The sequence below is a fragment of the Rhinoraja longicauda genome, chromosome 7 (assembly GCF_053455715.1).
Source record: "Rhinoraja longicauda isolate Sanriku21f chromosome 7, sRhiLon1.1, whole genome shotgun sequence".
In the NCBI taxonomy this organism is placed as follows: Eukaryota; Metazoa; Chordata; class Chondrichthyes; order Rajiformes; family Arhynchobatidae; genus Rhinoraja; species Rhinoraja longicauda.
The window spans coordinates 15,028,645-15,044,810 of record NC_135959.1 but is presented as its reverse complement, the minus strand read 5'-3'; the positions used below and the strand labels follow the sequence as shown (position 1 = coordinate 15,044,810).

The 16,166-nt window shown below is 43.1% G+C and overlaps 1 protein-coding gene across 2 annotated transcripts in view; it reads left to right on the top strand.

The window, feature by feature from the left end:
• Positions 1-7,531: 7,531 nt before the first annotated feature.
• The window catches only part of ppme1 (protein phosphatase methylesterase 1), a 42,899-nt gene continuing 34,264 nt past the window's right edge, over positions 7,532-16,166 (top strand). For both annotated transcript variants that reach the window (XM_078402149.1, XM_078402148.1), the window contains exon 1: positions 7,532-7,831. In XM_078402149.1, the coding sequence (XP_078258275.1) occupies positions 7,737-7,831 (95 nt within the window). In that variant the 5' untranslated portion in view covers positions 7,532-7,736. The remainder of the gene's footprint in view (positions 7,832-16,166) is intronic.

Sequence of the window (16,166 nt, the reverse complement as noted above, 5' to 3'; positions counted from 1 at the left end):
GAGACCCTTCTTCAGACTGAAAGTCAGGGAGGGGGGAGGGAGATACAGAGATGAGGAACTGCAAGGTGTGAAAACTAGATATCATCGGGACGTAGATCAAGGAACATGTAGAATTGACCATTGAATAAAGTTTTGTATCGTTAGCTCGAGGTCCTAGGAGAAGGTGACAACAGAGCATACAAAGATAAAATTTAATCGGGAACAGTCAGATTGCTCGGAGAACTAGGAAAGGATGGAGAGCGAGGGATAGCAAGGGTTAGATAAGTCAATATTCATACCGCTGGGGTGTAAGCTACCCAAACGAAATATGAGGTGTGGTTCCTCCAATTTGCGCTGGGCCTCACTCTGACAATGGAGGAGGCCCAGGACAGAAAGTTCAGTGTGGGAATGGGAGGGGGGATTAAAGTGTTGAGCAACTGGGAGATCAAGTAGGTTTAGGCGGACTGAGCGGAGGGGTTCAGCGAAATGGATTCTGCGCTTGGTTCTTGATCTGCCCTTGGGAAACTGACCTGTCCACAGATGCTGTCTGACCTGCTGAGTGTTTCTAGTGTTTTCTGCTTTTATATTTCAGATTTCCAGCATCTGCAATATTTTCTTATTCGTGCATTTACTTTCAAGTCAAGTATTTATAATCATATCTATAAAATACGGTGAGTTACTGGTGCAATGGAAATCTTGCTTGTAAAAGCCTCGCATCACGTAGGCGCAGAAAACACGCAAAAACATATATTTCTCCAGAGATGCTGCCTGATCCGCTGAGTTGCTCCAGCTTTTTGTGTCTCTCTTTGGTTTAGACTAGCATCTGCAGTTCCTTCCTACACAAAACACTTATTATCTAAGAAAATTTAAAAAACTGTCCAAAAAAAACAAGACAGTCATGCAAAAACACAACTAGAATACAAGTTCATGGTAATGCAAAAAGTGGTCCAAGGAGTTTGGTTGTTGAGGTAGGATTAGGTTGTACAGATCAGTTCAGGAACCTGATAGTTGTAGGAAAATATCTTCCTAAATCTGATGATGTTGACCTTCAGGCTGTACCTCCTGCCTGATGTTAGCAAAGGGAAGAGGATTTGTTAAGGATTCTTGATAATGGATGCCACCTTCTTGAGCCATAATGGATCAACCTCATTTTGTTGAGGAGCCTGGCAGTTTCGAAGAACCAATTGGTCTTGTCCTGAACCCATTTTTGATGTTTGTATGCTGGAAAGAAAATTAAATATTGGAAATGTGAAAGAGTTAATTGCACAGCAGAAGTATTTGTGGTGATGAAGTTCTTGGAATGGTTTAGTGTAGTTTATTGTAATGTGTACCAAGGTACAGCGAAAAACTTTTGTTGTGTGCTAACCAGTCAGCGGAAAGACATTACATGATTTCAATCGACCCATTTACAGTATGTAGATATATGATAAGGGAATAATGTTTAGTGCAAGGTAACCTAGTAGAGTCCGATCAAAGACAGTCCTCAAAGGCTCACCAATGAGGTAGAAAATAGTTCAGGACTGCTCTCTAGTTGTGGTGGGATGATTCAGTTGCCTGATCAGAGCTGGGAAGAAACTGCCCCTGAATCTGGAGGTGTGTGTTTTCACACTTCGATACCTTTTGCCCGATGGGAGAGGGGAGAAGAGGGAGTGGCCAGGGTGTGACTCGTCCTTGATTATACTGCTGGCCTTGCCGAAGCAACGTGAGGTCTCAATGGAGTCAATGGAAAAGAGGTTGGTTTGTGTGATGGTCTGGGCTGCGTCCAAAATTTGCTGCAATTTCTTGTGGTCTTGGATGGAGCTGTTCCCAAACCAAGCTGTGATGCATCTCGATTAAATGCTTTTTATAGCGCATCAGTAGGAGTTGGTGAGACATGCCGAACTTCCTAAGCCTTCTTAGGAGGTGGAGGCTGGTTATGGTGCACGTCAGCTCCCACCTTTGCAAGAACCTGGACCCGCTACAATTTGCCTACCGCCACTTTAGATCAATGGGGGATGCGATCTTGCTGGCTCTCCATTCTGCACTGGACAATTTGGATGGTAAAAACACATATCTCAGGCTGTTGTTCATGCACTACAGCTTGGCGTTCAACATCCCCTCCAAACTTATTACCTACCTTTGGGAAGTGGGTTTCTGTGCATCCCCCTGTAACTGAATTATTGTCTTTACTTTTTTTAAATTTGAACTCTATTGTTCGTATTATTTCAACAGAACCACCTTCATTGTTCTAACTATGTTATTGTTCCCCATATTGACTGCAACAATTGGATCTTTCTCCTGCCATTCTAAGTTCGTGTTTAGCCCTAAGCAGATGTCCATAGCCCTGACATCAAGCAGGGAACACAGGGACTTACAATCTTAGTTGCAGCAAACAGAATCTATCCCGCTAACGTTACTGTTCCATTTAACTACTTTATTCCTTTCACTCCTCAACATGAATGGGCCCTTTTTTATTGAGCAAAATGGTCAGTTTGTTCAACCCACCTGCAGTCCCCATTCATGTCTGCACAAGCTGCAAAATTGTATAACTGCTGGACAATCACAAGGCCTAAGAGCAAGTACTATGATGATTGTGCTTTCAAAGTGAACTCCCCTGTTTCTTTTGACTGACCGGTTCTGCAGTATTTAATCTAACTGGTGCATCTACATCAAAATATCACAGAGGTTTTCGTCCTCTATGATGCGGTGTCCAAATCTTGGAGATCCTCGAGCTACTGATGTTTATGGCCAACAGAGAACAGAATGATTTTCTTTAATTCCCACATACTACACCTACAATCCGGATACGCTATAATGCTCTGCAGCCTGTAACTATATTCTGCACTCCATACCTTCCCCTTTGTTCATATTGTACATGAGGTTTGACTTGATTGCATCTATGATTGGTATAGCTGATCTGTTGGATATTATACAAAAACAAAGCTTTTCATTGTATCTTGGTTCTGTGATGTCAGGCTCAATAAAATCAATTAATAAATCAATCAATTGATTCATTTGTTTCTCTTGTTTAAATGTTGGCGATGAAGCATTATTACTTTGATGAACATTTATTTGATTTCACAAAGGGAGGGGATATTAAAACTATTTTAATAGATACCCAAGGAATGACGTGAGACCCAATGACCTATTAATTTATTTTGAACAATTTGGCATCGGACCATTCATGTAAATTGATCAAATGCAAAGTAAAATCACCAGCTTGGTAATATGACGACATCACAGTGAAAGCAAATTACTGAGTTCCTGTCAAACAGAGTGAATCAGCATTATTAGGTTTCATACACAATGCTGATGCCAAAAATCTGATCGGAGGTGCAGATGAGGAAGGTCATTCATTAAGTAAAGATATTAGACAACATAAAGGTTTTAGAGATGCTACCTTCTCTTATATTTCATTATTATTACTTCAAATGTTAATTATCCCATGAAATACATCACCAGAATGAATGCGATTTGTTTTTTTGCTTCGGAGAAAATTTCCAAGACATCAATCAAATGTTTTGAAATTCAATTTCTCGCATTATCTGTAGGATTTCATTTCACAATTTTGCTCCATTTACATGGTTTAGTTTAGTTTAGTTTAGTTTAGAGATACAGCGCGGAAACAGGCCCTTCGGCCCACCGGGTCCGTGCCGACCAGCGATCCATGCACATTAACGCTGCCCAACACCCACTACGGACAATTTTTACATTTACCAAGCCAATTAACCTACATACCTGTACGTCTTTGGAGTGTGGGAGGAAACCAAAGATCTCGGAGAAAACCCACACAGGTCATGGGGAGAATGTACAAACTCCGTAGAGACTGCACCCGTAGTTGGGATCAAACCCGGGTCTCCGGCGCTGCATTCGCTGTAAGGCAGCAACTCTACCGCTGCGCCACCGTGCCACCCTAAAGTCTTGACTGCTCTTTTTCATCTGCAATTGCACTATGGAGCTTCATATTTCATCTGAACTCATCGGTTATGGCGTGTGACATCTTGTATCATTCTACCTTTTTGACAAACATGCAAATGTTATTATGCGAGTGTCAAACGGGCAACAAAAGCTTGGTCAAATGAGCATTTGTACTTACAAACATACGATTTGGAGCAGCGACAGACTACTCCACTTTTTAACACATCATGGATGATCTGGTTCCCATCTACCCAGAGTAACCTTTCACCCTCTTGTTTATCAGAAATCTGCCTACCTCTACCTTAAATGTTCAAAGACTCTGCTTCTACCATCCTTTGAAAAGAGTACCAAGGATTCATTATACTCTGAGAAAGAAATAATGTGATGTCATCTCTGTCATACGTTATTTTTAAATAGTTGCCCTGAGTACTAATGTTTCCGAAAGGAGGACTCATCCACCCCACGTCCAGTCTGTGAAGACTATTTAGATTCTTACATGTTTTAATGAAGTCTTTCATCATTCTGTAAATTTCAATAAGGTCCCCCCTCAACCTTCCAAACTCCAGCGCGTAGAGGCCCAGTGCTGTCAAACGCTCATCATATGCTAACCCACTCATTTATGGAATCATTCTTGTAAACCTCCTCTGGACCCTCTCCAGAGTCAGCATATCCTTCCTCAGATATGGAGCCCAAATCTGTTCACAGTATTCCAAATGCGGCCTGGCCAGCGCCTTATTGAGCCTCAGCATAACATCTTTGTTTTTGTAGAACTGATTAAAGGGCTGTTGATGGACATGTGAGGCAGATGAAATTGCTTTGCTGGGACCTGGTGTGGGCCTGATGGGTTGAGTGGCCTCTTTTTTGTGCCTATGACTCTACTAATTATGATAAAAGATTAATGTACTGCATTATAAAATTGCAATTTTATAAATATATTTTTGAAAAAAACAAACTTATTTTTAGATACAAGACATTTGTGGGGCTTGACAGGGTAGATGTTTTCATTTCACAGTTCTCTGCTGAACAACTGACACCAGTCTACACAGACATTTTCAACCAGTCCCTGCAAACCTGTTCTGTCCCTGCCTACTTCAAAGTCTCCACTATTGTCCATATACCCAAAAAGACAAGGATTACTGATTTTAATGACTACAGGCCTGTCGCACTGACCTCTTTAGCCATGAAGACCTTTGAAAGACTTGTGCTGGCCCAGCTGAACACCATTATAAACCCCCTGCTGGACCCTCTGCAGTTTACATACCAGGCCAATAAATCGGTGGATGACGCAGTCAACATAGGCCTGCATTTCATCCTCCAGCACCTAGACCGCCAGGGGACCTATGCAAGGATTTTGTTTGTGAACTTTAGCTCTACATTTAACACCATTGTGCCAGAGCTACTACACTCCAAACTCTCCCAGTTGACTGTGCCTGAACCCCTCTGTCAGTGGATCATCAACTTCCTGACAGACAGGAAGCAGCATGTGAGGCTGGGAAAGCACATCTCGGACCCGCAGACCCTCAGCATGGGAGCACCGCAAGGCTGCACACTCTCCCCTCTCCTTAACCCTCTTTATACCAACGACTGCACCTCCACAGACTCCTCTGTCATGCTTCTCAAGTTTGCGGATGACACAACCTTGATTGGACTGATCCAGGATGGAGAGAAATATGCCTCCAGACAGAAAGTGACACAGCTGGCATCCTGGTGCCTTCGTAACAGCCTGGAGCTCAATGCTCTTAAGAAAATGGAACTGACAGTAGACTTTAGGAGAGCTCCCCCTCCCCTCCCCCCACTCACCATCAACAACACCACAGTCACATTTGTGGAGTCATTTAAGTTCCTTGGAACCATCATCCCCAAAGACCTTAAATGGGGGGCTACCATTGACTCCAGTCAAAAAGGCCCAACAGAGGATGTACTTCCTACGGCAGCTGAGGAAACACAATCTGCCACAGGCAATGATGGTCCATTCTATACTGCCATCGAGGAGTCTGTCCTCACCTTCTCCATCATGGTCTGGTTTTGCTCAGCCGCCAAGCACGACATCCGGAGGCTGCAACGGATTGTTCGATCAGCTGAGAAGATTGTTGGCTGCAACCTTCCCCCCATTGACGAACTGTGCACTGCAAGGGCCAGGAAGTGTGCGAGCAAGATTATCTCTGACCTCTCTCACCCTGGCCACAAACTATTTGAAGCACTTCCCTCTGGAAGGCAACTCCAGACTGTCAAAGCCACCACAGCCAGACATAAAAACAGTGTTTTTCTGCGAGTAGTAGTTCTATTCAATAACCAAAAGTCTGTAGTCTCTTTTTGCTCTGGTTTATTTCACTCCCATGTTTAAACTGTAATGTTGTATTCTTAATGTTTTAATGTTTTATGCTTCTGTAGTGGGCTGGACGAGGTAGGAATCAGGCAAGACGCCAGGTAAATATTAACAGTAATTTAACCCAGCAACAGAACATCCACTCTCTCTTCAGTCTCAAGCACGAGTTATCTCTCTAGCCCCTTCAGGCAAACCCCGTAGCACTAGTCCCTTCCCCAGCCCTGTTCAACCCGTGCCAAGGGGGATGATTCAGGGAGTGGACTAATCCCCGGGTACCGCCACACTTCATTCTTAATTGTTCACTGTATGTTCGTGTTGTTGCTTGCGAGCGGAGCACCAAGGCACATTCCTTGTATGTGTACATACTTGGCCAATAAACTTATTCATTCATTCATTCATTCATTCATTCATTCATTCATTCATTGAAAAGCCACAGACTGCAGATTCTGTCGTCTGGAACAAAAAGACAAACTGCTGAGGAACTGGAGTTTAGAAGAATGAGAGGGGATCTGAGAGGGACGTATAAAATTATAAAAGGACTGGACAAGCTAGATGCAGGAAAAATGTTCCCAATGTTTGGGGAGTCCAGAACCAGGGGCCACAGTCTAAGAATAAAGAGGAGGCCAGTTAAAACTGAGATGAGAAAAAACGTTTTCACTCAGAGAGTTGTGAATTTGTGCAGTTCCCTGCCACAGAAGGCTGTGGAGGCCAATTCACTGGATGCAGTTAAAAGAGAGTTAGATAGAACTCTTGGGGCTAACGGAATCAAGGTGTTATGGGGAGAAGGCAGGCACGGGTTACTGATTGTTGATGACCAGCCATGATCACAATGAGTGGTGGTGCTGGCTCGAAGGGCCGAATAGCCTCCTCCTGCACCTGTTTTCTATGTTTCTACGAGAAGAGTTGTATTGTTTTTGAAAGCAGAACCTCGACCTATAAAATTGGCTTCTTCTCACTCCATAAATTATGAGTTATTAGCTCAGAGAAGACACATTAAATGTGCCCGTTAAATAAAAGGTGCCATTGCAGGAAGGTTTTGATGGAAGAGTTGCTGACGATATCTGGAAGCTGCCAGCAGCCTAAAGTCTCAACGTTCTTTTATCCAAAAATTCAAATTGGTAACGTTAGCATAGCAACGGCGCGCCGGAAACGCATTTGGACTACAACTCCCAGAAAGCCTAGTAGCCAGCTGCTCCTTCCCAACCATTACATAATTCACGATCGCTTTCATGGAGAATGTAGTTTAATGTTGGTGATCCAAAATTCAATTACCTCACAAAATGGACTGGTAGGACTACAAGTCCCGACACCAAGGCCCATGAGCAATAACCGTCTTCCTATCGGAGGTGTAGGCCATCTTCAGGATCAGAGAAGGGGGTTTAAAATGATATATAATGATTTTCCTGCTAATCATCATTTGAAACACCTTATGTAGTGTAAACGCACAGAGGAGGAGCGGCCACTTCTTAACAACAGTAACAACAAACGGGTCCACCATTAACTTCATTTTCTTTTCCTCTATGCATCTGAAAAAATGTCTTCTTTAGAGAAAGAGTTGTTCTTGAGTAAATTGCCTTCACGACCACCGATGCGGCCAGGTCTTCAGACGGGGTCCAAAATGAGGATGGGGTGAGTGTGCAAGCTATCTTTTCAAATCAAGACCTTGATTTTTTTTTTTTTTTTCCTGACAGACCGCTTCTCCAGTCACTGGAGGAGATGTTAAACCAATAATAACTGTGATCAATTTTGCAGTTTGGTTCATTTGACAACCAAAGTCTCGAGCAAATAGCAGCAACATTTAAAAATATAGTTAAACTTCACGGCATTTCTTCATTTTGCGTTTAAGTTGGTCTTATCTATTGATTACAGTTTCTATTTGTAATGTGAAATTTAAGGTTACTAATGTTTTCTTCCTTTTTAAAGTGATGTGTCGTGTTTTTAATTGTTAAGTGTAAGTAGAAAATGTGTGTTTCAATGTTTTGATGACTACAAATTATACGATCTGACATTAGACTGTGGGGAGGAAAGACGGCTAGTTATGAGTAGTTATGATTATTTGTACAAAATTGTTCACCTGATTTTCTGTACAAAATTGTTCACCTGATTTTCTGTATTATATTCTTTGGACACTGACCATTACAATTTATTGTTTTACTTGGACATGTTGTTAGTTGGCTATCTGTTGGCTTTTTCATGCTTTGATCTTTGGTGTGCACCCAGGTATCAGTCGATCATCTGACATAATCTAAACATATCATTATTTCAAGCTCAATAATTGCACTTTCTTTGGAATTCAATATTTGAATGAGCTATTATTTTACATAGCATCTTTGCTACAAAAGTGTAGCTTTTTGAAGATTATCTTGCTGTATTACAATCGGGAAGGTGCTGGATGTCATAATGGTAGATAAATCTCCAGGCCTCGTCAGATATATCCAAGGACACTGTGTGAAACTAAAAAAGAAATTACAGGAGTCCTGCCGAGAGCAATGAATCATCGTAGACACGAGTGAAACGCCAGTAGACTGAAGGGAAATACTGCTGTGTAAGAAAGGCAGCAAAGAAAAACATGGAGACTCCAGACCAATAAGCCTAAAAGTCTTTGGTAGAAAAGTTAGTGGTGAGAATTCCGACAGATAACATCAACGTGATTTGGATATGTTGATTAGGGATAGTCAGCATGGTTTTGTATGTGGGAAATTGTGACTCATGAATTTGATCAATTTTTTTTAAGGCGTCACTAAGAAGGGTGATGAGGGCAGGGCTGCAGACGTAGTCTATCTGGACTTCAGCAAGCCTTTGATGGTGTTCTTTATGGTAGGCTGCTCTGGAAGGTTAGATTGCATGGGATACACGGAGAGCTAGCTAACAATAGACAATAGGTGCAGGAATAGACCATTCGGCCCTTCGAGCCAGCACCACCATTCAATGTGATCATGGCTGATCATTCTCAATCAGTACCCCGTTCCTGCCTTCTCCCCATATCCCTTGACTCTGCTATCCTTAAGAACTCTATCTAGCTCTCTCTTGAATGCATTCAGAGAATTGGCCTCCACTGCCTTCTGTGGCAGTGAATTCCACAGATTTACAACTCTCTGACTGAAAAAGTTTTTCCTCATCTCCGTTATAAATGGCCTACCCCTTATTGTTAAACTGTGGCCCCTGGTTCTGGACTCCCCAACATTGGGAACATGTTTCCTGCCTCTAACATGTCCAACCCCTTAATAATCTTATATGTTTCGATAAGATCCCCTCTCATCCTTCTAAATTCCAGTGTATACAAGCCAGTCCCGCCTAACTGGATACAGAATTGCTTCATGGTAGGAAGTAGAGGGTGATGATGGAAGATTTTTTCGGACTGGATGCCTGTGACCAGTAATATGTCTCAGGGATTGCTGCTGGGCCCATTCCAGTTTGTCATCTATATTTGGGTAAGAAATGATTAACCGTGCATGTTTGCAGATATCACTAAAATAGCTAATATTGTAGATAGTGAAGATGGTTATCAAGAATTATAGCAGGATCAGCTGGGTAAGTGGGCTGAGGAATGAGGAATAGAGTTTAATTCAGATAAGTGTGAGGTATTGTTTTTTGGGAAGTCAAATCAGGGCAGGATCTTTGCAGTGAACAATTGGGGCTTCAGAGTGTTATAGAACAGATGGATCTTGGAGTACAAGTACATAATTCCCTGAAAGTGGTACAATAGGTAGATGGGGTGTGAAAGCGGACTATTGGCATATTAGCTTTCATCAGTCAGGGTACTGAATATAGAAGATAGTCATCAAACCCGCTGACAAGGGATATAAGAAAATAACTGCAGATGCTGGTACAAATCGAAGGTATTTATTCACAAAATGCTGGAGTAACTCAGCAGGTCAGGCAGCATCTCGGGTCGGGTCTGAAGAAGGGTCTCGACCCGAAACGTCACCCATTCCTTCTCTCCCGAGATGCTGCCTGACCTGCTGAGTTACTCCAGCATTTTGTGAATAAATACCGCTGACAAGGGAGGCGCTGTGGTAGTCTGGCGTGCTGACCTCTACCGGACCGAGGCCAGACGACAACTCTCAGACACCTCTTCCTACTTATCCCTGGACCATGACCCCACCGACAAACACCAGACCTTTATCATCAGCACCATCGCGGACCTCACCATTTCCGGCGATCTAGCCTCCAATGCCTCCAAACTTATAGTTCCCCAGCCCCGCACGGCCCGACTCTACCTCCTACCTAAAATCCATAAACAGAACTGTCCCGGCAGACCCATTGTCTCTGCCTGCTCATGTCCCACCAAACTTATTTCCACCTACCTCGACTCCATCTTATCCCCCCTGGTCAAATCCCTCCCCATCTACGTCCAAGACACCTCACACGCTCTCCATCTCCTCGATAACTTCCTGTTTCCAGGCCCCCACTCCCTCATCTTTACCATGGATGTCCAGTCACTCTACACTTCCATCCCCCACAAGGATGGTCTCGAAGCCCTCCGTTTCTTCCTCGAACGTAGAACCATCCAATCCCCATCTACTAACACTCTCCTCTGCCTAGCAGAGCTGGTTCTTACCCTGAACAACTTCTCCTTTGACTCTTTCCACTTCCTGCAAACCAGAGGCGTAGCTATGGGCACTCGCATGGGCCCTAGCTATGCCTGCCTCTTTGTCGGGTACGTCGAACAATCCCTGTTCTGGGCGAACACCGGTCCCATCCCTGAACTCTACCTCCGCTACATCGACGACTGCATTGGTGCTACCTCTTGTACCCATGCAGAACTCACTGACTTCATACACTTCACTTCCAATTTCCATCCTGCCCTTAAATATACCTGGACTATCTCCGACATCTCCCTCCCGTTTCTGGACCTCACCATCTCCATCACAGGAGACAGACGAGTGACTGACATCTACTATAAACCCACTGACTCGCACAGCAACTGGACTATACTTCTTCCCACCCGGTCTCTTGCAAAATGTCTATCCCCTACTCCCAATTCCTCTGCGCCCAGGATGAGGTGTTTCACACTAGGGCATCAGAGATATCCTGATTCTTCAGGAAACGGGGCCTCCCCTCTTCCATTATAGATGAGGCTCTCACTAGGGTCTCTTCTACATCCTGCAGCTCCGCTCTTGCTCCCCCTCCCCAAGAACCAGAGGACATGGGTTTAAGATAAGAGCAAAATAATTAAATAGAACCTGAGGGGTACATTTTCATACCGAGGGTGATAGATATAGATCCTCTTTGGATCGTTCACCTTGTTGCAGTGAAGAGGCTTGCGTCCCCATGATTCTGAGAGCAATGTCGTCGGATGCACTAGCTTCTGGTAGGGCCACCCATGGCGTTAAGGTCGGGATGATGGTCCAGACTAAGAACGATCGAACCTGCAAGACCTCAATGGCGGACCAGGCGGACAAAGTTATCTTGAACTCAACGGCTGTGAATGCGGATGAAGGCTGCAACAGATCTATCAGCTCCAATCATCTTAGTTCCCTTGCCATTGGAATTAGTTGTTTGATTTGTGGACAGCGTGCTTCTTGGAGTGCAACATCAAGTACACGTTAAACAAACATGCACAGGCATCTTCGTTCCGTGACGGAACATAGACCATCATCCTCAACCTCGAGGGATAGCCATGACGACGACGATAGATAAATGGAATGAGCCGCCAGAGGAAGTCGTAGACACAGGTGCAATAACAGCATTTAGAACATAGAAAATTACAGCACAGGATCTGGTCCTTTGCCCACAATATCAGGCTATTCTTGCTATTGAGGGAGTGCAGCGTAGTTTCACAAGATTAATTCACGGGATGGCGGGACTGACATATGATGAAAGAATGGATTGACTGGGCTTGTATTCACTGGAATGTAGGATGAGAGGGGATCTTATAGAAACATATAAAATTATTAAGGGATGGAATGGGCTAGATGCAGGAAAAATGTTCCCCATGTTGGGGGAGTCCAGAACCAGGGGTCACAGTTTAAAAATAATGGGTAGGCCATTTAGGACTGAGATGAGGAAAAACTTTTTTCACCCAGAGAGTTGTGAATCTGTGGAATTCTCTGCCACAGAAGGCAGTGGAGGCCGATTCACTGGATATATTCAAGAGAGAGTTGGATATAACTCTTAGGGCTAACGGAATCAAGGGACACGGGGAGAAAGCAGGAACGGGGTACTGATTCTGGATGATCCATAATCATATTGAATGACAGTGCTGGCTCGAAGGGCCTACTCCTGCACCTATTTTCTATGTTTCTATGCCAAGATAAAATAATCTTATCTGCCTGCACATGATGCATATCCCTCCATTCTCTACATACCCATGTGCCTATTTAAAAGCCTCTTAAATGTCACTATCATATCTGGCTATACCACCATCGTTGGCACCGTATTCCAGGTACCTACATGTGTAAAAATGCCCTGCACATTTAAAAGATATTTGGATGGGTACATGGATAGGAAAGGTTTAGAGGGATTTGGGCCAAACACGTGTGACTTTCAGTCTGAAGAAGGGTCTTGACCCGAAATGTCACCCATTCCTTGTCTCCAGAAATGCTGGCTGTCCTGCTGAGTTACTCCAGCTTTTTGGGTCTATCTTATTGGTAACTAGGACTGGGCATCTTGGTCAGCATGGATGAGTTTGGTCAAAGGGGCAGATTCTGTATTGTATGACTTTATGGCACTAAATGAGATTAGTTTTCCCTTGAGTAAAACTGAAATCGTACATGATTTTCTTATTGAGTGTGAATTTTATGAAAACATGTGTTGTTTTGAATCTGCATTGCACTATTCATTAGAGCAGCACATAAAATTGGGACCACTTTAGACAAAACTATATGAAATAGAAGGTCTGTTAACAAGATGATGCACCTATTTTTGGGTCTGGTCACTAGGCTTTTTAATGCTTTGTCAAAGCCAATGTACAATAGAAAAGGCTTACCTAAACTGAGTTCAATACGCATCCTATGTGATACTTGGAATGTAGTACTTTAAATTACTTTTACTGGCATGAATACTACTAGTGATGGATCTATCACGAGTAGTTCTTGACCCTTGTGTTAAAATAATGGTCTAGGCAGGTGTAGAATGGCAAAATCTATAATTGTACTGCTGTGTGTTTCACAGTTCATGCAGTGTGCCATTTACATGCTTTGCTGGAATACTAATGATAACACTGCATTTAAAAGAACCAGCTGTCGGCTTTAAACATATCACTTTAAGTATATTGTGCAAATTGTAGTTAACCTCCCATTTTGTTGCTCAATATTTTAAGATTTACATTTTCTTCAAAAAACTGTAGATTTCTTTTAATCCTTTCTTAATTTTGAATTACCAGGAATTTAGAGTAACGAGTGAATGACAGATTTCAGTTACATGAAGAGACTAAATATAATATAATTATTCAACGTCATGAAGGGTTTTGTCAGAGTAAGTAAGGGGAACTGTTCTGCTTGATAAGAATAAAAACAGAAAATGCTGGAAACATACAAATGTACTAGATAACATACAGTGCCCTCCATAATGTTTGGGACAAAGACCCATCATTTATTTATTTGCCTCTGTACTCCACAATTTGAGGTTTGCAATAGAAAAAAGTCACATGTGGTTAAAGTGCACATTGTCAGATTTTAATAAAGGCCATTTTATACATTTTGGTTCCACCATGTAGAAATTACAGCAGTGTTTATACATAGTCCCCCCATTTCAGGGCACCATAATATTGGGGACACAGCAATGTCATGTAAATGAAAGTAGTCATGTTTAGTTTTTTGTTGCATATCCTTTGCATGCAATGACTGCTTGAAGTCGGCGATTCATGGACATCACCAGTTGCTGGGTGTCTTCTCTGGTGATGCTCTGCCAGGCCTGTATTGCAGCCATCTTTAGCTTATGCTTGTCTTGGGGGCTGGTCCCCTTCAGTTTTCTCCAGCATATAAAAGGCATGCTGAATTGGGTTCAGATCGGGCGATTGACTTGGCCACTCAATAATTGACCATATTTTAGCTTTGAAAAACTCCTTTCTTGCTTCAGCAGTATGTTTGGGATCATTTACATGCTGTAGAATGAATCGCCAGCCAATGAGTTTTGAGGCATTTGTTTGAACATGAGCAGATAGGATGTGTCTGTACACTTCAGAATTCATTATGCTACTACCATGAGCAGTTGTATCATCAACGAAAATAAGTGAGCCAGTACCTTCGGCAACCATACATACCCAGGCCATAACACTCCCACCACCGTGTTTCACAGATGAGGTGGTATGCTTTGGATCTTGGGCAGTTCCTTCTCTCCTCCATACATTGTTGTTGCCATCACTCTGATATAAGTTAATCTTCATCTCATCTGTTCGCAAGACCTTTTTCCAGAACTGTGGTTGCTCTTTTAAGTACTTCCTGGCCATCCTATTTTTGCAGCTAACCAGTGGTTTGCATCTTGCAGTGTAGCCTCTGTATTTCTGTTCATGGAGTCTTCTGCGGACAGTGGTCATTGACAAATCCACACCTGACTCCTGAAGAGTGTTTCTGATCGATTGGACACGTGTTTGGTGATTTTTCTTTATTATAGAGAGAATTCTTCTGTCATCAGCTGTGGAGGTCTTCCTTGGCCTGCCAGTCCCTTTGCGATTAGTAAGCTCAGCAGTGCTCTCTTTCTTCTTAATGATGTTCCAAACAATTGATTTTGGTAAGCCTAAGGTTTGGCTGATGTCTCTAACAGTTTTATTCTTGTTTCTCAGTCTCATAATGGCTTCTTTGACTTTCATTGGCACAACTTTGGTTCTCATGTTGATAAACAGCAGTGAAAGTCTCCAGAGATGATGGAAAGACTGGAGGAAAGACAAGGTGCTGAGAGCTCTCTTATATCTGCATTAAGGAGGCAATTAAACACACCTGAGCATTTACAAACTCCTGTGAAGCTACAATAAAATCTGACAATGTGCACTTTAACCACATGTGATTATTTTTCTATTACAAATCTCAAATTGTGGAGTACAGAGGCAAATAAATAAAGGATGGGTCTTTGTCCCAAACATTATGGAGGGCACTGTATCCCTCAATCTACAGCTGAAACAAATAACTTCATTTTTTTTGTTTGCGGCACCTTGCTGTTTGCATTAACTGCCAGCTTTCCTGTATTAAAACAGTAACTTCCTTATCTTTGCAAAGAATTTTAGGATGACATACAAGTTCACAATTTTCATTAAAATTCTTTGTTCATGATAACAATTTAATTTACGAAAAATAGAAATATGGCCTGCAACTTTAAAGGGTCTCAAAAGCATTTAAAAATCAAAATTAATTTGTAGTGTCTGAAATAAGGGAGCTGAGAGCAAAAATTTACACAGTTGTTAAATAAATGTACCAGATGCCTTGAAGAAAAAATTTGGACAAGTCCTGAGTGGAGCAGATGAATTCTGCTCCGTTAAATTGTAGTTATGTTGTCCTTGAAATTATAGTTTTGTACGAGAACAGGTTGGGCCCAAAGCTCTCCTGCATTGGTGTAGCACCCTCCCCTCCCCCACTCTTCCCCTCCCACTCACCCACTCCATCCCCCCTCAACCCCCCTTTTGCCTCACCCACTCCATCCATCCTCAACCTCTCTTATCCCTCCCCTCACCCCCCCCTCCACTCTTAGGGGCTCACCGGCACTCCCCCCCTCCCACCCCCACTTACCCATTCCATCTCCCCTCAAACCTCCCCGCACCCACTCACCCACTCCATCCCCCCTCAACCCCCCTTATCCCCCCTTCCCCCCCCCCCCCCATCACTCTTAGGAAACATACCTACAAGATGAGTTTCAGTAATATAAAAAGAGTGGACCCGTTATGCCCAAACCTCTCCTGCATTGGTCTAGCACCCTCCCCCCCCCCACTTACCCACTCCATCCCTCCTCAACAGCCCTTCTCCCCCTCCTCCCCTCACCCCCCTCACCCACTCCATCCCCCTCAACCCCCCTTATCCCCCCTCCCCCACCC